Source organism: Anoplopoma fimbria, chromosome 24 (assembly GCF_027596085.1).
Source record: "Anoplopoma fimbria isolate UVic2021 breed Golden Eagle Sablefish chromosome 24, Afim_UVic_2022, whole genome shotgun sequence".
NCBI classification, from domain to species: domain Eukaryota; kingdom Metazoa; phylum Chordata; class Actinopteri; order Perciformes; family Anoplopomatidae; genus Anoplopoma; species Anoplopoma fimbria.
In genome coordinates this window covers 15988876-16015798 of record NC_072472.1, presented here as the reverse complement: position 1 = coordinate 16015798, position 26923 = coordinate 15988876, and the positions used below count along the sequence as shown (strand labels likewise).

The window sequence follows — 26923 nt, the reverse complement described above, 5'->3', positions numbered from 1 at the left end:
TGTGAGCTGCTTCTACCTCTTTGACTGCATCCTGCTCAAACATTTTGTACCAAGCTTGTCATGTCAGGACATCTTGCAGAGATCTACAAACAATCCACAATTCAAGTTAGACAGTTAAGAACCGTGTGCATCTACAGGGGCATAGACTGAACAATCTGATGCTGACGGTGCAGCTGGCAAATTCTCTAAGTAGTGATGAACTTAATCATCCTTGACTCATAAGCTGTCTGAATGCTGAGGCATCTCTACAGTCAATTCAATCTTACAACCAAGACCTTGTAGGGAAAATAGAGTTGCATAAAGGCGAGTCATAGCATTGGCTATAGGAATCACAATCACAGGGTAAACCGAATATTGATTATAAGTCTATCTGGATGGTTTTGCATGATTTAGCTATCAGTTAAATAGTCCAGACCAATGCGGTTAAACTCCAAGGGAAAATAACAACTGCCTTAACAATCTGGATGGTTTTAGCTGATTAAAAGAATGCATCACAATTCAGTGAAAACTAACAAGGAATCTCACTCCAAGAATAAATAAATTCTTTCCACCCACTAAAAAATCTGTCAAACTACATATTTTCTAATCTCTCTGTTAATAATCTTATAAATCACAATATTTTTAATAATGTTTCTAGACTGGAAAATAGCAACATCCTTATTTTTTCACTATGAAGTCATGTTAATGCATGTGCTCCAATTAGTAAGATAAGATGTGACATAACAGAATAATCGTCAATTTCCTAAATGATGGTGCTCTTAAGTATCCCTTTCCTCTGTTGTATTACCGTATTTGCTGTGGTTACTGTAGTGTGTAATCAACATTAGAAATCACAATTTAAAAGAACATTCAGCAACTTTTCCCCACCTCTGCTTTAACTTCCACATCATCACTGAGGACGACTGACTCAGAACATCAACCCTCTCTGCAGACTTCAGCTCCATCTGGTTACTTAGCTGCCTCTGTTTGTTTGTTTTTATATTCCTTAGTGACTCATCATCTGCTTCATATCCTCCATCTCCTCTCTGGGCCCTGACCATGGGAAATGCCTTGTGAGATCAATAGTGGAGTCTTTCTCCCCCTCTCTCTCTCTCTCTCTCTCTATCTCTGTGTGTCTGTGTAGTTCAAATCGTTCCTGTGGGATGGCTGAAGAGATGGCTCACATGTGTTCGCTCACTTCCTGTGGAACATAGTATTTCTCTATCCCATCCTCATTGGTGTATCAAGCACAGTGGACCTTTATAATCCATTGTGCTTTGTCATATTATTAGAAACTGTTATTCAACAGTTATTCCAGAGTGGAAATACACGCTCTATAGTTTGTTACACCAGTGGGACAGAGCAGGAAGCCAGAGGACACAAGGTCTTTTACATCTCCTACTCCTACACCACGTTGTATTTCCTCCCTGGATCAGACTCTTAACACCTGCTTTACCCATAAACAAATCTAAGGAGACTCATAGCAGTGAAGGGGTTTGGTCTCCAGCCTCCTCCTCTGATCATCTGGTGCGGTCCAGCTGATCTTTCAATCAATGGAAATTCTGTAGGACTCTTTGAGGAGGGTCTGAACTTTGACACCAACACCTCTCTTAATATAGAGTCTATTTTCTGTACTCATAGGGTTAATCTGCCAAAAAAAGGAAAAAGAAAGGAAGTCAATAAAACAAACATGTACTTTAGTGAGATGTAATAGCACGTTTTAAGAGGGCAGTGCCGATGCCGGATTCCCCCTCTGTAACTCTGCTCTCAGGGAGGAGAAGGGGTTGGGAGGAGGGAAATAGCAGAGGAACTCAGTGAGGGAATGAAGAAAGCTGGGAGCAAGACATAAACAATAATGTGGACACTGCTCTATGGAATAAATACACTTCAGACAAACTCATGGATCTAGCTGTTTACTGGACTCTGTCAGAGTAGAGTAATGGTAAGAACTGCATGCCTGTCAGTGAAGTAAGTAAACTGTTGACTGTGTTTGCAGCACCGTTGTGTTTGTAACTTGTGTCCTGCAAATTTTTATCTCAACCTTTATAAAATAGCACTCTATTTAATTTTATTTGTCATGTTAAATGTTAGTTTTGTCAGTGTTCGCTCAGCAGAATTCATTTCTCTTTAAAAGTAGCAGCCCAGACTGTGCGGCTGGCGGTGTCTATTTTCAGAAGCTCATGGCAACTCTGAAGGGCATAACTGCTCCCATAATCACAGGTTACAGTGGAAGGCCCTGCATTTGCAAGCACTAAAACTATTCTCTGGCCTGGGTGTGTACTTTAAATGAGGCTTGTGGGAGCAGGAGCATATGTGTGCATAGTGTGTGTGTGTGTTGTGTGTGTGTGTGTGTGTGTGTGTGTGTGAGTCAGACAGCGAGAGAGACATTACCCTGCCCACTGTCCTGTCCTGTGTCTGACTGCGTGGCTCAAAGAGGGCCTGTGTTGACAGCCAGTGGGTCTGACAGCAGAGGCGTGTGGGGTCCAGTGTCAGCGGTGAACAGAGGGGACGGTCTGTTCTCGGTGCCACCGGGTCCTCTGAGACCAACACACTGGACATGATTGTCAGATATGTGTGGTTTCATACGGCGGCTTCGTCTGCAGTGACATCAGACGCGGATAGAACGCCCTGTTGTCCCAGCCGGGGCTAAAGTTGGAGCACAGCAGCTGTGGATGGTTTTGGGCTTTTTTTTTTTTTTTTTTTTTTTACAATAATTTGACTCGAACGGTGATGTCAGCATGGAGCGACAAAGAGCCCAAGCATTTTTCCTTTGATGCAACAGTCATGTGTTGGTGTGCGACTGGGCAGATGTGGTCATTTCCTGACATACAGAAAGGTGTGAAGATAAAGGAAAAGGCAGCAATAATGAGTAACACAGATTATTGAATGGTTTGATGAGAATGAATACGCAGTGAATCATATACTATTGCCTTTATAGTCCCAATATCTCAACCCAGTTAAAAGACTTTGGATGAACAGTCAGACATTTTACTCCACCACCCCCATCAAACCACCAAATGCAGGAATATCTTTTGGAAAGATGGTGTTCATTCTTCCAGTATAGTTTAGAAACTCTGTTTTGGAGGCTCAAGGTGGCCCAATGCTTTAATGAGACACTTTATGTTGATTATGTCCTTCATTAGCCATTACCTTGTTGATCATATTTGGAGAATGACAGATCAATAAAGTAAAGAGATCTCCTTTCAAACACGACCCAGTAATTTAATTTTGGTTATGCTAGACACAACAGACACTAGATAGTAGGTAGCGGTGTCTATTTCAGTTTGGCTTGGAATGCTGAGCTGATACTAAATTGTTGCCAGGACAAGCAAACCCATGTGGATGATAGTGAGAGACGCGGATACCAGCTTTTAGTAGAAAAACATGGTGAGTCATCTGGGCTGTGTATGTGTCTGTGTTTGATTGTTTGAGGTCCGTCTGGTGCTGTTTCCATCTCGTCTGATGTGAGTGGACTATGAGCAGACAGCTGGATCTAATCTGCAGCATCTGTCTACAAACATGGAACTTGTGTGTGCTTGGGTGTTTGGGTATGTGAGTCACAGTGACTCATCGTGGCCTTGAGTCAGCGGTGATCGGACCCCTGATGTGTGAGGGACCTGCACAGATCATTGATACCTTGTGCTCCATTTGAAAAGTACAACTGTGATGATTCTCATATAAAAGCAGGCTGTTGTTGTCAAATGTGTAAAACCAGTAATCTCTCTTAGATTGAGGCATAAATCTTCTTGATGGATAATTTTTGTCTGGTGAAACAATTACCCAGTATAATGGTTCGGTCACATGGGCTTATAAGTGGGGCAGGAGGTTTCTAAGGAAAGCACTGTTCCCATTGTAGTGCAACTGTAGTAGCAGTATTCCCAGAGCTCCCATTCATGCCCTGCTCTCTCTCTCGCCCTCTCTCTCTTTCTCTCTCTTTGCATGTGTGTTTGCTTCAGGATCTTCATGTGTCAGATAAATCTGACAGTCCAGACGAGATGGAGCGCATGAGCAGGAAAAAGGTGGAACATGGGAGACAGACACATCAGGTCTTACAGGTGAGTTATTTATCATGATTTACCGCTGATACAACTGGGGTGCTAAAAACTGAGAAACTGACCTTATTACTCTCATATATCTGTTGTGAGTTAGCTTGTTACTCATTATAACTCAGTAGTGAATTTATTGTGTAGGAAATTAAGATTGTTTCAAGGACTTAAAAGTCTTTAGCAATAAATCAGGTTAAGATCAATAAACAAATTAATCTACCAAGCAGTGCTTGGAGTACGAATGGACATATCTACCTTTATTTATATATATATTTACAGTATAGGTCATTTCTACACATTCTTGATGTAAAGACGTAATCATTTCTATGCTCTGTCGCTCTGTTATTGGCCTGACTGTTGTAATCCTCTTTATTTCTAACAAGTAAGTCTGACCTTTAATGAAACAATCTTTTATTAGAAATATATCATGTTCAGTCATCCATTTGCAGACAGTTACTGAGGGTTAAGAAGTGTAAAATCAATATGCTGTGTAGAAAGTAACTTTGTAGTTTTAGGATCATGTAATGATGTTTTTTTTAAATTGGTTTTGATTTGACAGAGCACTCCTTTAGACCTGATTGAGACAGGCAAGTCCCTGAAAGTCCAGGCAGAGCGCCCCCACCTGGTTAGTTTGGGGAGTGGACGATTGAGCACAGCCATCACCTTGCTACCTCTGCTGGAAGGTGAACACATTGTGTGTGTGTGTGTGTGTGTGTGTGTGTGTGTGTGTGTGTGTGTGTGTGTGTGTGTGTGTGTGTGTGTGTGTGTGTGTGTGTGTGTGTGTGTGTGTGTGTGTGTGTGTGTGTGTGTGTGTGTTGTGTGTGTGGTTATAAGTGATGAATTGACCAAAAACTGACGACACCTTACCTTCTGACCTTCTTGTTACTGCACCACAGTTCCAATTACACCCTTTCCTGTGATTTTCTTGCAGCCTAGACACCCAAAAGAAAGAGAGAGAGAGGAGGTTTTGACTGTATAACCACAGAGAAAAACCTTCTTGGATTTTATTTGTGCTCCATCAGCTATCACATAAGACTAAATAGTGTTACAGTTAAATCTCTTGCACTCAGACAGTAATATAAATACAACTGATGAACTACTGCACGGAAAATAGTTGATGGGTGTATTAATTGCCTCTAAGATTCCTTTCATCTGCCGGACTAAGCACACCTCTTGAAACCAACACCTGTTTTCCAACATTCAATCTCGGGTGGACCCCAGAAATGACCTCCATACTTTGAACTGCAACCCAAGAATACTTCACAGAAGTATTCACAGGTCCACATGGGTCTTCTGTAACCGACTCTGAGAAAATGTTTTCTCTTGTTGCAGGGAGAACCACACTGGGCAGTGGGGTGACGGACATCCCTCTGCAGGGCCACGGCATCGCAGCTCAGCACTGCTACATCGAAAACCAAGCAGACAGCATCACCTTGTACCCATGTGGAAACCAGTGCTCTGCAGATGGCCTTCCCATCACCAAACCCTTTCGCCTGACACAAGGTAGCTCCATCACAGGATAAAGTGACGATTGTTGGTGTTAAAGCTGTATATATCAAATGAGTAGCTTAAAAAACAAACACAAAATTGACACCGAGCAGATTACTAGTGATTGTGTAGGACAGTAGTGTATATTGTGTCTACTGTAGGCAGTGACTCAGTAGAGGTTTTCATTTGTCATGCTACCAGTGTGACTCTAAGGATCGCAACACTTTGGTCCAGACTGAAACATCTCAGCACCGATTTGATTACTATTACATTTGGAACACTATCCATCCTAATTACTTTGGTAATGCCCTGACTTTACATCTTTTTTACTGTAAGTTAAATGTCTTAGTAATAACTTTGGTGAATCCTTCACATTTTCATCTAGCGTCGTCATCAGGTCAATATTCAATTTGTTCACTACTTTAGTTTTTGTTTAAATAATAGTAAAACTAATGATATTCCCATCAGACTCATCTGTACACTGTAATAAGCAAATGTTAGCACGATTTATGCTAAACTAAGATTATAATTATAGTAAACATCACACCTGTTTCTGATCAGCATTGTCATTATGAGTCTGTTAGCATGCTGATGTGAGCATTTAGTTCAAAGTATTGGCTATAGACCTTTAGTTATCTAAAATCACATTGATGTACAATCAGAGGATTGATATGATGATGATTGAAATGGTAAATGCATTGCAGTTTTTCATACTCATACATAAACTTGGTACGGATGAGTTTCAAATTCACTGAAAGCAAGGTGGACGATAACAATGCGTAGCTTCACAAAAACAAAACAGTCCGTCCATGTCTTTCCAGTAACATGCATACTTGCCATAAAATAGGCATAACAGTCCCGCCCCCCTCAGTCCCCTCTACTTGGGATCCAAGCCAGCAGCTACACCAGAATGTCATTTGAAGCCGGGTGATCAGCCAGTGTGTGTGGAGGCAGCAGCTGCTGAACAAGAATACTTCAGGCTTCATTCAAAGGACTCATGAAAGTCTGAGTAAAACAATCCATGAATGGAGGACACAGCTTAATTTTTTATCATACAGAACAATATTGCAGCCATGAGGACCTCTGTCCTCACTTTCAAGGATGAGATAAATATCAAACTCCCTGTGGAATATCAAGAACACGAACAAAACTTCAGCGTCTGACTCTCAGGGACTATATCAGGCATTCTTGAAAACCATCGGAGAGGGAATGCAGGGGAAGGAGTTGATTTCACTTACTGGTTAATTACACGTGAGTTAAACTAGTCTGTTTATTTATGTGTGGTAAATTGCCAATACACTTCCTGTAATTCATTTAGGGGACAATAAACAACAATAGTAGAAATGTTGAGCTCTTTGCCATGACTGTGCCACACTTAAGGACTGTTTCTTCTCTCATGCTGGATCACCCCTTGCTTTCACTCTTCGATCCGTGTTGTGTACATTCACGTTAAAATGAATCTTACAGAAAAATCTAACTATACCCTCACATATCCTATTGTGTGATGCTGTTAAGATCACTCAGGTGCACGGTGGCCTGTACAAAACAGTGACTGTAGCCATTATAGACATATTGATTTAGTGCTGAAGTAACTAATAGTTACTAAATATATATATATTAAAAAGTTAATCATTCATTTAAATATTTAGTAGCAGTGTATTTATGGTGGTGTTTTCCTCCCTGATGATGTTAACTAACTCATCACTGACAGCTTTGTACCCTCACGGTCTTCTCTCCTGCCAGGGTGCATGCTGTGTTTTGGTCAGTCGGTCTTTTTCCGCTTCAACCATCCAGAGGAGGCCCTGCGGATGAAGAGCATGCTGCCTGGAGGGAGCCAAGGACTGAGCACCACAAGACCTCACCCTACAGGTAGGAGACCCTGCTTTGGTAATTACACAACACCTAAAAACAGATTGTACAGTTCCTGGGAGCCAGTCACACAGGTTGTGTTCATACTCATGCAGTTAGTAATAATATAACTAATCAGGGACCCAGAAAATGCTGGTATGTATAAAGGTTGTAGTTATTCTGGGCAGAGTAAATGCTTTGGGCTAATAAATATTCACAGTCACAGTTGGGTACCTGTATCTGTTGCAGTGAATTACCCTGGGTAATATGATATATCGTACATGATTAGCTGTTAAAACTATCCAGTTTTACGTTGTAACAAAAAACTTACTGAGATGACATACAGTAAACATGATAAAGAGATGACTTTTTAAAGACATTTTTACGTTAAACTTAGAACTGATTTTGGCATTAAACTTACATTTTCATGTCAAAAGTTCAAAAAAAGAAGTTGTATTTGTTTTCTTCTACTCAAATCTGAAACCAGTTTTACCAGCTTTTGATTTTCATATCAGTGGCACAGTTGGTCTTGAAGTCTGACTGCAACATTGGTCATTATCCCTGACAGGATGCAGAAATAGCTTGTTCAGGCCTAATTATCTTTGGCCTACATTGTGATCTAGTTCATTTATATCTGTGTTTTTTCGCTCAAGGTGTGACCCCATTGTGACTGAGGATTGTTGTAACCTTTCTTTTTACAGTTACATTCAGATGAAGTTATTTTGTTCTGGCCCTCGTGCTGTCGATGATATTTAGAATCCATTCTCCTCTGACCTTATTGGCTCGGCTGTCAGTGCTTGAACGGTGCAGTAAGAGCCACCACACCCTGCCCTGTGTGTATGGCCCACTCTTTCCTGACCAGGCCCTGATTTCATCTGCTCTGAATGAGGGAAACGGCAGCAGCTTTTATATTTAGCAGCTTCAGATCCCTGTAGAATTACATCACAACTGAGGAGCGCAACATCCCGACTGCTGGGTTTGGTTCATACAGGAGAACATGGGCTCCAAGACTTTTATCACTATTTAAAGTGGGCACCCGGGGACACTGTGTGTTCAGGCGTGTGTATCTGTCCTTATAAGGGCAACCCCCTTTGTCCTTAACAATACTGACTGTGTGGTGGATGTCAGTAGGCAAAAACAACACAGGACAGATCCCTCCAACTGTGTTTGTTTATGTGTGTTTTCGCAACTGTCTTTTAGAGTGTCCTCTTCTTTTATTCAAGAGGAATGCTGATGCACAAATGTTTCTGTCTCCCTGTGCAGACTCTCAAAGTGTCCTGAACGGGAACCATCGGTCTTTTCCGAGCAACGGAGACTCCAAAATCAGCAACATAACTAAGAACCTACAGGACTCCTTGGTGCTGAAGGCTGGATCTGGTAAACAGAATATTCCTCAGCCCTCTCCGCCAAACATGCTCAATGGGAGGAACGGCTCCATGACCGAGGACTCCATTTACGAAAACAGCAGCAGCTTTTTGGGTCAGAACCTCGGCAACAAAACCCCTCCAGTACCAGCCCGGTCTACTAATACCAACCACACGCCTGTCCCCCATCCACGGACCTCACTCTCTGTGGCATCAAGCGGTTCTAGTGGTGCTCAGAGGGCCCAGGAGAGCCCAAAGCTTCTTAGAAGCGCCAGAGCAGAGGCCACTTCAAGCCCCACACCGTCTAACAGGGGGTCAGGACAGGGCCCGGTCAAATTTTCCCCAACAGCTCCATCCAGCCCTCAAGTAAGAGGTTCTTCCCTACAGAAGAGATCCCCAAGTCCTATGCGCGATCAGCACCTCTCTCATGTTGAAGTCCCTCAAAGGCTCAGGACTCCAGAGCCGATCGGCCACACCAGCCTGAGAGAGCTTCCTCCTCTCAGCCCTTACATGTCCCGCAGAGCGACTCCAGGATCGCAGGGCTCGGCTTCTTCCCTTGCTTCACAGGGCTTCAATGTTAAACCGGTCCCAGAGGGACCCCAGGGCCACCTCAAATTCACAACTTCTTCAAAAGCAGAAGCCGTGAGGGCAATGTATGCCCAGGGGCCATCAACACTCTCTGGGCTGGAGAAGGAAACTGGAGGGAGGCAGTTAAGAGCTGGCTCGGGGAGTGGCATCATGTCATCTCTGTCTGGTTCATCTCCTCTCACTAGCCCTCATAGCAAAAGAAAGACCTCCTGCATGACCATGACAGGATCCTCCAGCAAAGAACAGAGTCTTGTGAAAACTTATACCCGCGAACGCAAAAACAGCATCTCTGAGATCAGTGACAATGAGGACGAGTTGCTAGAATACCACCGCTGGCAGAGAGAGGAGAGGATGCGTGAGCAGGAAATGGAGAAACTGGTAAGTGATCGGCACTTTGGATATGACTTCACAGTAGATTAAGACCATAGAAAATAATTTCACCATGATAAGTAGGGTCCCAATCTGTATAGTGATGTGAACTTCGCTCAGGAAGTCTTAAAGAAAACATTTGCTGTTCTGGTTTGTCCTCTGTGACTGTTTGTTTATTCTATATCCCGTGCACGGGTGGAATTTGTATATACTTAAAATCTCCCATGATCTATTTTTTGGGCACTTAAGTGAAAATCAACAAAACAAGCTGTCAGGTAGAGCCACAGCTGTATCCGGGCGTGCAAACTGTTAGCAAAAAACATATTTTTAAAAGGAAATATTAAACATCCAGCAGGCACAGAGCAACAAACACATGTTACAGTTAAGTGAAGGTTCTGAGACCGCTGGCATGGCAGACACCATGTCTGCATTCAGATATCTTGTCTAAATCCCCTGGCAAACAGCCACTAGCTCATCTCCCCAGAGCATTACTGGCATCGTCGGCCCATGTGGACCGAGTAATACAGGGTACACATTCCTCCAGCAGTCTTAAGGTCCAGAGCGGAGGGCGAGGCTGCATATTACTCAACACTATATTCATCAAAAGGAAGAGTGGCTTTTACTATCAAAGTTGTAGTGCTTCACTGAAGGCTCTTTCATATTCGTACCCACACTAGATCATAAACGGCATACTTGTCATCCATCCTGAATCCACTCCCAACCCCCCCCCCAAACCTTTTTCAGCCCCCTCCCAGCCTGCTTCTGACAGCTGAAGGGACCATAGGGAGAGGAGGGGGTAGGGGTTCCCGCCCCTCCATGTCCACAGACTATTTCAGGAACCAAAAGGTTTCTGGTAACAAATAACAGTTACCGACAACATGCGTCTGAGTTCTACTGATAAGGGTGGGACTGCTGTGGATACAGTATGGTCTGTGTTTGTGTTAAGTCATCAAGCATGTAAAGATAATTTAAGACATCACCTCTAATGCATAAATAGATAAAGAGATGTTTTTCTTGGCTCAAGAAAAGTGTTGATTAGTCTTTTTGCTTATGATCCATATTTGTAATTTCTTCCTAGCTTTGGCATTATGCTGCATTCACAAACATACAATTATCTAGCTATTATTTGACATATTGAGATTTGTTCACAGTTGGCTGAGGTTTCTAGTGATTTCCGGCTATGTTGTGTTATGTTGCTGGTACTTGATAAATTATGATAATGAGGCTTACTTTATGTGTGTATATGATAAAATATGTGCACACCTGCATACACATAGGACACAATTGAATGTGCATCACCACTGTGTGAAAAAAGTTGCTTATTGAGACATTAAACAGTAAATTACTTCATTAACGTCCCTGGGGACAAATCATGTAGAGGTGGATGGAGCTTCAGAACTTGATGATATCAAGGCACCTGTTAAAGGAATAGTTTGTGGCTCAGTTAATCAACACTACCAATTAACACTTTATTTATATGTTTAATCCTTACGAAATAATGTGTAAAATGACAGATTTCACTTTGAAGCTAGAGCCAGCAGACAGTTAGCTTAGCCTTGCAGAAAGACTTTTAAAAAAGTGACAAAAAGTTAAAAGGTGTACAATTTGGAGTATGGAATAAACTAATGACATTCATGAGATTTAGAGGTTCTAGTTGTTTCCAGTCTATGACAAACTATGCTAATTCTCCTCGATGTGATGTTAGCTTCAGAGTTAGCATACAGACATGAGAGTGGTATCAATCGTCTTCTCGTCTAACCCTCTGAAAGAAAGCAAATTTCCCAAAATACTGTGTTTTTTAAGGGGCCCTGCATGATTAGTCTTGAAGCTCCATCATATCACCTCCAAGCTTCCTGTTATTTCTGTTGCAGTTTTGTTTAAATGGTTTGTATTCCTACATAAAATGCATTCAATGGCAAACCAGCTGGTGAACTAAGTTTGGGTCCCCAGACTACGTTTGTGCCGGTTTGGTCTCGCAGCCTAGAAATAAGCACACAAACAGATCAACTGTAGACCTATAGATGAGAGGGAGAGGATTTCCTCACAGTTGAATGAATGCCCTACAATTGGCCGACTGCTCTCTTAGCACAGTTGGCACAGCTATGCAGGATTTATTTATTTTTTATCTCACTTTACTGAACCAACCACCATACATGGATATTGCTCCAATTTTAAAAGCCCACGCTGCAGTTTATCTCTCAGCAAAAGTAAAAGGCACAGTTGGAGAGAAAAGGATGTGACTGAAAAGTTAATTTTAGTATCAATTCCACTAAGAGGAGGCCAAACTGTGGGTTTGCAACAGAGTTCAAATATTTCTATTTTTGAGTTGGTTCTGGTTAATTGAGAATATTTCTATGGTGGTACATGAATTTAAAAATATTTAAATTGTAATCAACAGCAACATTTCAGTAATAAAGAGGCAATGGAGTTTATTTCAGTTATAAACTATTTTGCATCTGCATTTTGGGAACTTTTTACTTACTTGCAGAGAGTTAGATGAGAGGGTCAATACCACTCTCATTTGTGTATGTTACAAAATCAACCTGATGAAACATAACATAACATAAGATAATATAACATGTTAGTTAGTTAGCTTTAGAGGTGCTGGTTGGTAGATTTTTTTAACCTTCAGATGGAGCCAGGCTAGATGTTTCCCCCTGTTTCCAGTATATGAGCTAAGCTAAGCTAATCAGCTGCTGGCTGTACCTTAAATTTAACAGACGTATATTAGGGTGGTATGGACCTTCTCATCTAACTCTCTGCAAGAAAGCAAATTATTATATACCTCAAATTGTTTAACTTTTGCTTTAAATTATAATAGTTAAAAACATATCAAAATATTTGGTTCATTGTAGCTTTAGAGTTCTATTCTTACGTCCATATTTTACTTAAAGTAAACCAGCCAGTTCTCTTCTCTGAAGTCTGAAGTCAAGAATTAAGCCAGGCAAACAGCATAAACAACTGTCTAAGGTGTAAATCTTGCAGTTAGAGTCAATGCCTATGACAGAGTTCATGTGGTTATTTCAACAGCCTGAATAATTTAAATACCAGACAATAGCATCCTGGTGGTCGTAGACACAACAATGTTCACATCAGGCACAATTATTCTCAGTCAATGCCAGATTCCTAATTATTGTTTCCCATTCTGTGCTGTTATTCTGGTAGATCAAAGCAAACATCTGATTGTTTGGAGTAATGGGAGACAGAAGACTGGCCACAAGCTAGAACCATGTGGCATAGCAAACAAATACAAAACATGATGAAGAAAAAATAGAGACACATCTAAAAAAGAGCAACATTCAAAGCATCTCTGATTGAAGTAAAACACAAATGAAAACTGGTGTAGTGCAACCAAAGCTCGCCAGTGTCTTACATTGATGCTTCTTTTCAGATTCTGTTCTCATAACTTTGGCTCCAACAGGTTTTTACTATGAGCCCCCTCCTGAGAGACAAACTACATCAGCTTCGGCCCTCCTGCTATCAGGTTACAGTTGTCCCGTGCCAGCGGCTGAGGGACAGCTGCCTAAATGGGACAATGTCACACAAGGACACTTGCAGCTTATCTGCAATACGATCCATAATGTAGGACAGGCCCACTTACGTCTAACATCTCTTCTGTAGGAGCGGCAGAGGCTGGAGACCATCCTCAGTCTGTGTGCAGACTATAACCACGAGGACAGTGCTGCAGAGCTGGCTGAGGTGGTGAGGAGTGGGCTGTTCAGGGGCGCTAGAGGACCCTGCTCGGACACAGCGGGGGGATGTCCCTTCAGGGAGTAGACAGACCCCAGAGGCTGAGAGAGAACGATGAGGAAACCCAGAGAGAGGAGTCTAGCAGCACAGAGAGCACACACCAAGAGGTAATAAACACATTCATGACGTCATGCATTAAATTACGTCTGATTAGGAATATTAAAACAAAGTTGTATATATGTTCCCCCCTCAGTGTGAAGAGATGTTAGCCGGTCAGGAGCAGGTCTACCTGGAGGAGGAGAGGAGCAGGATCTTGGCCAGGGTTGATGACTTGAAGCACAGAGTCAGTGAACTGGAGCTGCAGCTACAAGAGACCAAACAGGAGGTCAATGCACACACATACACACCTTTAGCTTGTAGGCTCTTAGGTCAACCCTTAAATTGAGAAGAGTAGAAGCTGTTTCACCTTGAAGTATTTAGGGAGCTCGACAGATGGTTTGCAGATTCCAACTCCATGCTTGTCTCTAGGTGGAGATGGAGCAGGCCCTGCTGCAGGCAGAGAGGCGGGCAGAGCAGGAGCAGGTGGAGGCTGAAAATGAAATCATCTCTCATCTGCAGCTCAAACTCAGCCAGCTGGACACGGCCACTCAGAGAGAGAAGGACAAGGTGAGCACACAGAAAAAATAAATATATATAATACACAGTAAATGCTGTCGGTTTGCTCAAAGCCGTTGGTCTTCTAAGTACAGTTTGCACGTGAATGTTCCTGAACATCTGTGTTTGACAGAACACAGATCTCAACTGACATGCACTGCTTGTTCATTAGCTTTCTGTCCTTAAACACAAAGAACAAACTGTCTTCTCTTTGAAGTGGCCAACAGCTATAAAGCTGTTTAATAAGACAAAAACATCAACAGCTGAAATCTTTCTTACATGTTAGAGACTTTTAGTCAGATGTGACCAACACTAAAATGTTGATTCAGATGTGCATAAACCTTTCTATTTTTCTCCCAATTTAACAATGTGTGGAGCACTGCGACCTCTTAACACACCTGCCAACCTAACCTCTGCTTCAACCTTCTAATACTTTAACTGCTAGCTTGGCTGCATGGTTTTTGAGTTATCTGTGATTTTTTTTGTTTCTCCCTGGGGTTGCGTGTGTGTGTGTGTGCGCGCGCGTGTGTGTGTGTGTGTGTGTGTGAATGTGGACCCAAAATCGTGCGTATGTGTGTGTTTCTATGTGTTTTTAGGGGAGGGCTAATGTGTCGGCTGAGCGGAAGGCCCTGGAAAAGCAGAGGAATGAGTACAATGAGCTGAAGAGGCAGTTTGATAAGTGCCCCTTGTCTCTAAGGGAACAGTTACAGGAGCAGCTCAGCAGGGTCAGTGTTCTCACGCAGCCCACTGGCTGGCAACAGTGAGTTATAATATATACCAAACACCACAGTTGTGTATGATCTGCACAGAAACAGCCGCAGACATAACGCTGACTCTGTTATGAGGCACTCAGAGCTACTCATAAGTCTGCAGACTGTTTATTTCCTCTTTTTCTGCTGTTGCCCCTCATTATCTTAACATATAAAGTTATAAGTGTAACTAAACAGTAAGCAATGCTTTTTCTACTCCAGCGGCACTTTTAAGACTGTTCTAATCTCTGCTGTTCCTTCATTCTGGATGCTTGAAATGTCAAATGCAATAAGTAACAATTAATAATGTGATTAACAGCTCTGCTCTGAAAGTTTGCATGCCTTTTACCATGAATGATTCAATTCACATACGCACACTTAATGATTACAGGCAGATTATTGTCAGATTTAATAGTATAACATTTTGGCTACTTCATTGTGGACATTAAAGGACAAGGCTGGTGTTTTGTATACTTTTCTCATAGTGAACAAATCCCATGAAAACACCAAAACAAAGAATGTGTTAGTCCATCCTTCGATACTTCTTTTAAATTGGGTTGCAAATTTAGTTAAATTTTTTGAGAAGGCAAAGGGGTTTTACATTTTCAACTATTTTAAACCCCTTTTTTGGCAAAACGTTACTCAAACAGGAGTAAACTGCTTTAGATGGACACTATTTTGAACCATGGATAAATACATGCTAGTGAGTATTGTCTGTGTTCATCATAGGGAAAGGTAATAAGATATATCAAGCTTTAGACAATACTTGTTAATCATTGATGGTTTTGGTCTTTTCATGGGATTTTGTTAACAATAAGAAATATTGCAAGCTTTATCATTTGATATCTCTGTCTGATTGATTTCAAACAGTGTGAATAACATGCATCTATATCTGTACGTGGGCAGACAGCTGAAGCTCTGGAGTCTGGGACCAAGCAGTTTGAGGAGCTGGAGTTCTGCCAGCTGGAGGAGGAGAGCAGCCTGGAGGAGAAGAAGGAGACTCAAACCTCGCAGCTTCTCCAAGAGCGAGCCGAGTATCACTGCAGTGTGGCCAAGAGGAAGGTGTGAAAGAAAATCTGCATATGTGTGTAAAATATGATCACCAACTTGAGATTGTATATCAGCATTACATCAAGGTTTGAATTGCAGGAGAAGATGGCCGCTATGGAAGCACAGGTGAAGCAGATGGGGTTACAGGCGGCTCATGACTGCGAGAGGATGGCCAAAGACAGGACGCTGACTCTGCAGCTGCTACACAAGGTAAGACTATCACTGTTAATAAACCCATCCTACAGTAGGCATGTATTTAAATCAAGCTGTGAAAAGCGCCTCTATGTCCATGCTGGTTTTGCCTTTTAGGAGCAAGACAGGTTGTGTTCCCTGGAGAAGAGGTACCACACCCTGACAGGAGGGAGAAACTTCCCAAAGCCCAACAGCAGCATGAAAGAGGTGAGCAGGAACATGTGAGGCGTCATCTCACAACATCTGTGGTAACTAGGCGAGAGGAGGAGAACAACAAAAGAAACGCTTCCTTCCCAGGGATTTTTTTTTTGTTTTAACTTAGATTTAACTTTTTAAACAGGAGTTCCTACACATCAGCGAACCTGACCTCGTTCATGTGGACGGTCCTCCTCATAGCCCCTGTCCCTCCTCTGCCTCCATCTCCTCCTCCTCTCAAATGCCCTCCCCTGAACTTTATCCTGTTAGGCTACAAGAGGTAAACCTCGGCAACATCCTTTTTTTAACCACACCTAACAAGTGGCTATTTAAATGCCTGTGCTGCCTATTTTACAAGAAGAAAACAAGCATGTGGTGTGTGAGCAAATACTCACAAACAACCGCAAGCTTGCAGTTTGTTTGTTGTTGGGTGAAGTTCCTGTCGTTCTTTATACATTATGTTTGTTTGAAGTTTCTACATTCTCCAAGTGGGGTTATACTATCTAGAATTAAAGCATTAGATGATACAAAAAAAAAGAAAGAAAAAACTTGAAAGAGGAGCTTTGGGACGACTAAAGTGTAACGTGCCTGCCCTCCATGTTAATTTCAAAGATAGAGACCAAGGGAGTTGTGATGCCCAGTTGTTTGCTTTGTGCGTCTTTGCATGACTTTTCTAAGTGTTGACTATTGCCCTCTGCACCTTTCTTATCCCTGTGTTTTGGCTGTTGCTGCAGGAGTACCTCAGGCTCACTGATGTCTATAGGATGTATGGAAATGCTTCTATGCAACCTCACTCTCCCTCTCCTGCTGCTCTCCACTGCCTCTCCTTCGCTGTAGGTCCGGCTCTGCCATGCGAGGTAGACACCCCCGCCTGCTTTCTGCCATAGCCTTTGTTCCTCTGACTCGGCAGTCTACTAAATACTGAACCCTCCTATACGCACATTGACAATATCTCAAAATATCCTTCTTATAGATGCTGCTCCTTAACGTATGTTTCCACTTTCTTTTCTCTCCCTGTTCTGTAAATGTATGTGTGTATGTGTGAAGGAGTACATCACAGTCAGTCAGTTAAGCCAGATCTTCGGGATGCAGAGAGTTGATCCCTCCTCTTCTTCCTCTATTCCGTCATTCCAACTTGCTTCCTCTGAATCCACTTTCTCGTGCCACTCGGCTGCATGTGGTCCTTCCTCCTTTCTCTCTGCGCAGGTTTGTTATTCTCTTTGCAACATTGCAGCCATTCACTGAACAATACCTGCAGCAAAGACTGTTTCATGTGTATCTTTCCTACCTGCTTGATGCTTCTGTCACTGATGCTGGTGCTGCTCCCCTCCTCCTCTCTTTGGCTGGATGCTTTTTCATCACCTCAGAGCCAGCCTGATCTGAGCAGGAATGCAATGCCTCCTATTAACCTGGAGCGCTGGTACCAGGACATCATGGCTGCTGGAGAGTCTCAGTCATGTCCTCCACCACTGCCTGCAAAGTCTTTTTCCACACGCAGACACAGTCAGGTAAATTATTCACTCTTTCTCGCTGTGAGTTGCTAAAGGGCACTAACAGCAGGCCACCTTGCACTACTAACACACTGTCTTGAACTCCTAATTCTTGGTAATCTTCCCACTAGCCACTCAACAACCCTATTTTTATGACTTGGAGGCCCTCTAGTGGATTAAACAGGGCAGTATTTCTTGAGTTTCAGGAACTTTGCTTCTATTTGTAAATGACAGATGCTAATATTAGTCTTATCATCAGTTGGGGTTTTTATCTGGCAAGCATTAAGTAAAGCATGTTATAACGTCATGTAAAAAAATAAACATGCAAGCTGGAAATGGAAGTCTAATTAACATAAAGTGTAGTGTTCCATTTAGACAAATAATGACATGCAATGCTGGGCTCAGCTAATGTGAGAACGGAGGCAGGAAATTACCAGTAATGATCAAAGTGGAGTATAAAGTAGCAGAACATTAAAATACAACAGCTCAAAATTACGAACACGACTTGAGTAAAACATTTTCCCACCACTGCCTGGTGAACACAGCAAGTCAGAACCCCAAAAATAAAGTCAAATTCAAAATTTCTATCATTTTCTGCCATTTGAAAGAGTCTTCCACATTAGGACAAAAAAGTAGAAGAGGTAAGGGTTTTGGGGGGAGCAAAAGCAGATCAACTTCCTCTTCAAATGTGAATAAACAATGAACAGATCTGTCGTTCTTCTCTCAGCTGTTGAAATCCAAATCAGATGGTGAGGTCTCACTGGCAGCATCATGCACACTGCCGCACTCCTTCAGTGTCGCTCATGAGAAAAATGCATCCACCAAGGTGAGAACATCAGTTTAACACAAGTAGATTGTAAAAATAAATCTTCTATCCAGTAAAACATGTGATAGTTTAAATGTGTTTTTCAGGGGTTACAGTTAATGCTGAGAGAGATGTCCCAAACATTAGACATGGACTCCAGGAGGAAGTTCGCTCTGCAGACCAAAGGTACTTGATTCTCTTAGACTGTCTCATCTATTTAGCAGACTGGAGGTTTTCACCTGGCATGCATTCAGAACATAAGTCTGTGTGAATGGATACCATCAGTCTACTTAGTTTAACATGCTTTAGATGTGATTATAATCAACTGGTAGCATTGAGTTGACACTGTCAGTAGAGGGCACTGTAAGTCTGTGACAGCTGTCTCTGCACCCTCAGACTTATCTCCCACAGTCCATCACTCCATCCTGCATCATCAGGCGCCGCTGGGTGGCAACCAGGCGTACGACACCCTGAGCCTGGAGAGCTCAGACAGCATGGAGACCAGCGTCTCTACTGGCAACTCCGCCTGTACCCCAGAAAGGTGAGAGACTGGGAAATGAGCAATTGGCTCTGTTTCCATGGGAACACTCAAATCTGCCCCGTCTCCCAGGAGAAGGGTCACTGCGCTTTGTTCCCGTGACAACATGTTTTGTTACATGTGTGCTCCCGTGACTATAGCACACCAGCTGTTGCCATGCCAACCTCTTGAAGTTTTCAGTGTTTCATGGAGTTCAGAATTCAAAGACTCTGTTTATGGTTCATGAAGGAAACATTGTCTCCTCCATCTGTTACTGCTGTCAGTGTTTGGTTTCCAGGCATGTGTGTTTACTGGTTTTCATCCAAAGTCTTGTCATAGCCGTGTCATCACACACTCCTTCCCTCTGTTTGTAGTAGTGCCTCTGGATTAGAGGCCCAGAGGATAGATGAGATGGAGAAGATGCTGAAGGAGGCGCAGCAGGAGAAAGCCAGACTGATGGAGAACCGAGTGAGTGTCCAACCGGACTGTTATCATTTCACATCAGTTATCCCATCACTTTTCACACTAATTTAATATTTCAACACAAGTAGCCAATGACTGGAATGGTCGATTAACAGAAAATGTATCAGCAACTATTTTGATAATTGTTAAATAATTATAGCCATTTTTCAAGCAAATATGCCCAAAATGTGACAGGTCCAGTTTTTAAAATTTGACAATTTGCTGCTTTTCTGTGGCATAAATGATAGTAAATTGAATATCTCTGAGTTTTGGACTTTAGTCATATAGAATAAGTATTTCATGGGCTGTGGGATATTATAAGGGCCATTTTTTCACTTTTTTTTTTACATTTTATAAACAAAACAATTTACTGATTAATCAATTATGAAAATTGTTGTTAGTTGCAGCCCTAGTGTCAACTTCAACTCTAAACTTGAAGTCATTGCTCCACCTCTTGCGTAACGAATATTTAAATTGTTTTTAGGGGTTAATATAAAATGGACCTACACTTAAAAGTAATATTAATGTTTCTGGCAAATATTAAAAACATTATTAGATGAGATAAAATTATTTTATGGCAACACATTTTCTTGCTGGCATTAGGGAAGGGCCTTATTAATAAAAAAAATTCAACTAACTAAAAATATATCTATATGAAATAATTCATTGGAATTGACCAATTCCCCTGAAAGTTGATGAGCAATACCTTGAATTATCACAGGAGTCTCATATTTCTCCTGTTTAATAGATAAAAAACACGGTGTGTCAAAGTGATTCACTCAGCTCAAAGGGTGGTGGAATGAAGTTGTAAGTAGTTTGTTTACCTTTGTATTATTTCTACATGTTGAAACAAAGTAAAACCTGTACGTAAGTATCTGAAAGCTGCAAAAGATCATTTTACATCAGCAAAGCAGACTTTCGGGATATATTTTACAAAACCCTCGATTGGGACTTTAATTCTCATGTGCCTCCTCTGACAGTCGCTCACTTTGTATTGCAATATTTGCCTACCATTTACATATTCTCCCCGACTCCCTTTTGCCCCTGTTATTTTCTCCTCTCTTCCCTCCATCTGTTCCCCTTTCTCCTCTCCCGACGCTCCCAGGAGAGGGAGGTGCAGGCTCGGCGGCAGATGCTGGAGGAGGAGCGGAGGAGGCGAGAGGAGGCCGAGAGGAGGCTTCACGATGAGACGGCCCACAGGCTGAGGCTGGTGGAGGAGGAGGTGAAGATGAGAGAGAAACACTTCTCCCAGGTCAGTGGAGCAGCGGGAGGAGACGGGCGGCGAGAAGAAGAGAGAGGAGGGGGGGGACGGGAGACTTGGGGACGAGGATGAGAGGCGAGACAATAAAGAGAGGCTGGGAATATGGGAAGATCAAAGATTGTCAAGGAAGGGTGAGAGAATGGAGGGGAGGGTGATAGAAAGAACAGAGAGAAAACGGATTGTATAATGTACACATAATTAAAGTTTTAGTCTTGGCATAGTGTGTTTAATTACCAGTTGTCTGTGGCATAAGTAAGTAAACAAATATCCTCCAATCATTAAGTACAAATGCACCCAGTTCTGCTCGAGTCCTATTTGAAGCTGTTACAATTAAACATATTCAAATTAGCTCTAAAGAGCGTTTAGGCGTCTTTTAGCTCATTGTTATGGGTTACTCTCACCGCTCAGGCAGACAGTGGTTTTCTCCTATAAAGCTCTAAAAACCCACTGTACACTACCTGCTCGGCAACAAACAGCAGTCTGAGACAGTTGGCGACTAGCTGGTGAACACAGTGCAGCATTTAGCTTGGGAGTTGGTGGAGACCAAAAAAGAGCTCAAAGTCGAGTGAATATTGGACCCATATTCAGGAAGTAGACAGAACCACAACTATAGACGATGAATATGAATGCTAATGTTGCTCTGTATCAGGATTATAACAAATGCAAATGTTTGCCAACAAGTTTGACAGCATTGACTTAATATGTCAGTGTTTTTAAAAACTTGTTTCTACTGCCAAAAAATTGTTTAATGCAAGTTTAAGTCACAAAAAATAGGCTTGAACTTGACTGTCCTGAGACTTGACTCACTGGAAATTTGAATACTTAAAGACTTGACCTGCGACTCAAAAGCAGCTTTGTATAAGAACACTGTTTCACTGTGAAAGGTTCTAGAAAACACAAATAACAGCTTCAACAAAAAAAAAATCAGATTCCATGTCGTTTAAATGGTCAGCAATCAGAGACCTGAAACATTTGCATCTTGACTTGGAATTTTCTTATGACAGCTTGGAACTTCTTTTTCTCATCTTCTCAAACCACCTTGGTCGGCAGCATTAAAGCATCACAAAACATTCTCTTCACAGGCCCGTCCAATGACGCGCTATCTGCCGAACCTTAAGGAGGAGTTTGACCTGCGAGCCCATGTGGAGTCGTCGGGCCACAGCATAGACACCTGCCCCTTCGTCATCCTCACCGAGAAGATGTGCAAGGGCCACCTGGTGAAGATGGGCGGCAAGATCAAATCGTGGAAGAAACGCTGGTTCGTTTTTGATCGCGTCAAGAGGAACTTCAATTATTACGTGGGTGAGGATACAAAGACATTTCATCATGGGGTATATTTGTGGAATTATTATTAATTAATTTGTTAGTTCAGCTTGATTTACACAGGAAGATATTTGGCAAAGAGAGACATTGTAGCGTGGTTGGTGAAGTTGGGGAGAACTAGCAGCGTGGGCCAGTTAGCAGAAGCTCACTTTATTCTACAGTATTTAACATCGACCACACAATGCCAAGGAGGCACAACCTTGTGGCACTGTTGGCATTTCTTTACCACCATAACTCCGGCTGTTACAACCTGAAGATAAAATACATGTATTCAAGCTGACTCTGTCACACAATTAAAACTTAATCCAAGAAATCAAAAGAAAAATCCACAAAGGAATGAGTAATGAGGAAAACTGGAAACCAGTCTTCTCTAGTTCAGAGTTGGTACGTGGAACTTTTAAAGTGAACCTGTCACTATAGAAGTATACAAGTATGATTACCGATTACAAAGTGAAGTTCAACATTTGCAGTGAATTCTAAGAAAGATGAAGAAGCCAAGTGCTCACTCAGTTTCACATACAGCAAATCCAAGGAACCATTAAGGAGCACTTGAAGATGAAAAAATTATCACAGAAAAGGAAAGTCTTAAGCAAAGCCAAGAGAAAAGTTGTACCAAATGCTTAAAATGCTGACCAATTATGACAGGGGTCATCATCAGAATGGAAATAGTGAAAAAACACAGATTACACCTGATACTCTAGATCAGAAATAAAGATATATTATATATTTATAAAAATATATATTGAGACTGTCTATCAAAGTCCATTTTAAAATCTGCAAATAAAAATACCACTTAAAGAGCAACTTGAGTAAAAAAAAAAAAAAAAAAAAAAAGTTCCTCCCTTCTCCCTCCGTCATGCCTTTGAGGCCTCAAAGTTACGGCCTCTGTTAAACGCTACAGTGCCCTCTGCACCAACAGGATCCTAATAAGTTCTGCTTTGCTTGTTCAATTCAAGTCTCAGGCCTCGTTTACAGAATCTTAAAGTTTGAAAACAGGTTTGTTCACATAAGACTCCTCTCATATGTAGAATCCATGAACTCAGAACTTTATGTTGAAGAGTTGCTACGCATCAAGCCAGGACCTGATTTATTCAGTTCAGCCGGCAGCGGTGCCGAGGCTCTTCTGAGAAACGTACACTTCTCTCTCTTTGCTGTGTTTCTCAAATAAAACCCGATTTCTGTCCCGACCGGCGTTTATTCATCTGGAACCAAACACTAATTAAAGCTGCACTAAGTGGAATTTCCCGCCTCGTCCTTGTGTGTTAAAAGTCAGTTTGTAATTTGCGTCTATCAGACTGTCCCCTGAATTTGAAACGAGAACAGTTAGTTTTCTTAATAATTCATGAGTGTGTTTTTGAGGCATTATTTTACAATCAGGTTGAAGATAGAACGTACGTATATTTTCATTACTGTGGCCCCTTCTTCTCCGCTCCCCTCTCTCTCTCTCTCCACTCACTTGCCTAGCCTTTTCACCCCCTTACTCCTGACGAAGATGATGGTGATGATGGTGATGAAATAAGATGCAATACTTTCTCTGGATGTGTTTTTCTTGGGGAGGAGGCTAGCTCCTGGCTTGTTCGTGACTAATAAAACGAAACTCACATTTCAAAAACATTTATCTCATTACTAAGCAGATTTGACTTGTGGAAAAAGGGAAGCCGGAGAAAGTGTCAGACGTATTTCAAAAGATTGCCTTTAATTGTTACTGGATGTTTGTTTCTCAGCCGGGCGCTCCAATGCGTAAGGGAAGAGACAAAAAGACCAGTGTTTATTTGAACAAGAGTGGAATCCAGAAACTCTTTGAACCGGTTTTATTTGAAGAAAATTTATCTTAGACGTGAGGAAACTTAAATGCCTACAGTTTAGCCCCAAACCAGAGAAACCCATCAGTCCAATGACTGCATCCGTTGAGATTCCTCCGCAGGTTTCCCTGAAACAACTACCAAACTCCTCAGTATGGAGTGACTTTAACATGCTCCAAGATATTCTGAGAGAGGAGAACAGCCATCTATAGGAATGGACAAAAAGGTCTGACCTGCTGGAAGGGAAATTGTGGAACAGATCTGATAAAAGAGAAACATTACTTTTTAAGATTTACAAAAAGATCTCAAGTCGTGAACCTCGCCACAGGGAGAAAAAAAACCCACAAAGACAATCCAGAAAGTACGACTGAAGAAAACAAGTCAAATTAATGGGATGGTTAAGACTTCAGGCATAGCTTGAAATAGACTTGCACTTTTAATTAACTTTTACTGTGATACAGTGCGGCTCATACCTATTCATGGGTTATGTGTTGCTGGGAGAAACACCTTTATGCTTAACAACCGTTATTGTGTCTGGTTTCTCCAGATCTAAGTTAAAGTGTCTCTGTTTTACATACATACAAACTTATTTCATGGCATGATTTTATCTTTTGTGGAGGTTTAAAAAATAATATTTATGAAATGATAAACATTTTCTCTTTGAAGTAATATGATTAAGTCACAACGAACAATCCTCAATACAATTCACTAATGACGTGCTTCAACCTACAAATTGTTTTCATTCAAGTCATCACAATAAGAAGAGGAAGAGGAAAAATAAAGGTGTTTTGCTTAAGTAGGAAAATAAAAAAGACTAATGGCTAATCACACATTTTCATAAGTTACTCAAATGTACATCTTTCACTTTCTGCTGGGACTCACCATTATTTCTAAATTTAGAAATAATTGTGCAGTTTATTTGGTTGTTTGAAAATATATGTATTTTTTAATTTAAAGTAAAATGGATTAAATGTCATTGAAGAGGCCACATGTTTTGAGATAGAATATTCTAAAATAAAATATAATTTGCGACCATCTATGATCTACAGGTGTGCAAGAAATATTCGATTAAAAAATACAAAGACTGCCGTTTATTATTTGACCAGAGACAAACATGAAATGCATCCCCACATCACTGGCTGATTGCACTGTCTGCTTGGGCTGACAGAGGTCTTGCATCAGTAAAAGGCGTAATGTAATGTATCTTAATATGTTTTTTTTCCCTTTTCTCCTCTCAGACAAGCATGAGACCAAGCTGAAAGGACTCATTTACTTTCAGGCGATTGAAGAGGTTTATTACGATCACCTGCGCAGTGCCAACAAGGTAATCAAAACTCTTTCTTATCATTCAGAACTTCATTCGCAATTTTATAATGTTTTAAATAGATGTTTATTATTTTTAAATGTATCAATAAAAGTAGTGGAATAAAATTTGAAGGGTTTAATTCCAAAATGCTACAGATTCTCTAACATTTCCCTATAATAAATTTTACTTCAACAACAGGTACTTTTTTCTTTTTTTATACTATAATGGTAGATACATTCATTTTAGAATAAATATGCATTTTTTACAGTCACTCACAACTGTGAAAATATTGTCAGAAGTTGTGTTTGTGAGCAGCAATTAAACCCATAATTAAAATGTCTTGCTGCAAAATTGGTCTGTTGCATCATACGTCATACATAAAAATGGGAATTTTTTCAATTGGGAGTTATTTTTAGATGCAAAGATCCATATATTAGAACTTGTTCTCAATTTACATATCTGGTTAAATAAAAGTAAAATAAAATTAAAATATATTATTATCAGACTGGATTAAGTTGTTAAGTTGTCTTCTTCTTATTTGAATTAGTTTGTCATCTTATTTTGAAAAAGTGCATAATGTTACAGGAAATTAAAAAGGTTGAATCAGACTATCCGAACAAAATACATTATAACTGTTAGTATATACTTTTATATATTTTGTTTTTCTAAATATTCCTTTGAGGAAAAAGATGCAACAGGTGCCGTCTGAAAAGTCTCCCCCTTCTCCCTGTTATCCTCCAGAGCCCAAACCCGTCTTTGACCTTCTGTGTGAAAACCCACGACCGCCTCTACTACATGGTGGCCCCGTCCCCGGAGGCCATGAGGATCTGGATGGATGTCATAGTAACGGGCGCCGAGGGCTACACACAGTTCATGAGCTGAGGGACCACTGGGGGACCGATCTGGAGGATGACAGGGACTAAGAGGAGCAACACAGACACCTGCGAGCCAACCTGTGCTGCTATCTGCCGGAGCCCAAGCTGAAACACAAGACACCTGGCCCGATGGTGTGAAAACGGATGGACGTTTGAAGAGAAATACAATCTGGGGCTCTCGTAGAAAGCCTGATGCCTACGAGCAAATGAGGGCTCAGAAATGACAGAGGTCCATTTTACAGAATTTATGAATTGTATTTATCTTTCAGCCACAATGAGAAGGAGAAGAGTTTGTTCAACATGCTGATGGATCTATAAAGGGAGCTCTCAAAGTTACCAAAATGTATTGTTAATATAAATTTTGAGGTTTCAGGAGGAACTCTTCTTACTTCATATAAACTCAAACTGTTTCCACTTTGAAGCCGATCTCTGCATGCAGTGCTTTCACTCTAATCGTTGCTTTTCCCCCCCCCTTTTTGATACATTTGTACTTTTCTTTTGAGTTAAACTTTTCTCATATGAAAAAATAATCTCTTTATATTTCAAAACACTAAAAAGTTAACAGATTTTAGAGGCAGATATTCTAAAAAATATTTTAAAAAGTAATGTTACTTATTACATTTTACAATACTTGGAGCCAAATACTTTATGTAATGTTTTGTCAGATTTTTACAACAGAAGTGTTAATATCCCTCTATATATTGTGTTTTATTCAGCCATATAACACAACATTAATGTGTCAGTATTTTACATAAATATGTCAAAGAAAACCTTCAAGTATTTTAACAAATTGAATAAATTATAGTCCTATAATGATATAGTAAATCTACCATGTACATGTAATAAATAAAAATATATGATGTATCCGTC

General features: G+C 41.1%; 1 protein-coding gene across 1 annotated transcript; it reads left to right on the top strand.

Annotated features, from left to right (window-relative positions):
- The first annotated feature begins 1809 nt into the window (after window positions 1–1809).
- phldb1a (pleckstrin homology-like domain, family B, member 1a) lies at window positions 1810–26923 on the top strand. The gene is given in 26 exon segments (XM_054626146.1): window positions 1810–1947; window positions 3936–4034; window positions 4585–4708; window positions 5358–5528; window positions 7257–7382; window positions 8625–9691; window positions 13304–13427; window positions 13430–13539; window positions 13626–13757; window positions 13901–14038; window positions 14623–14751; window positions 15682–15837; window positions 15925–16035; window positions 16135–16224; window positions 16358–16492; window positions 16947–17069; window positions 17260–17418; window positions 17580–17720; window positions 18430–18528; window positions 18615–18693; window positions 18904–19048; window positions 19399–19492; window positions 20592–20738; window positions 21830–22049; window positions 25111–25196; window positions 25920–26923. Coding segments are annotated over 26 exon segments (4161 nt in total). The 5' UTR covers window positions 1810–1932; the 3' UTR covers window positions 26061–26923.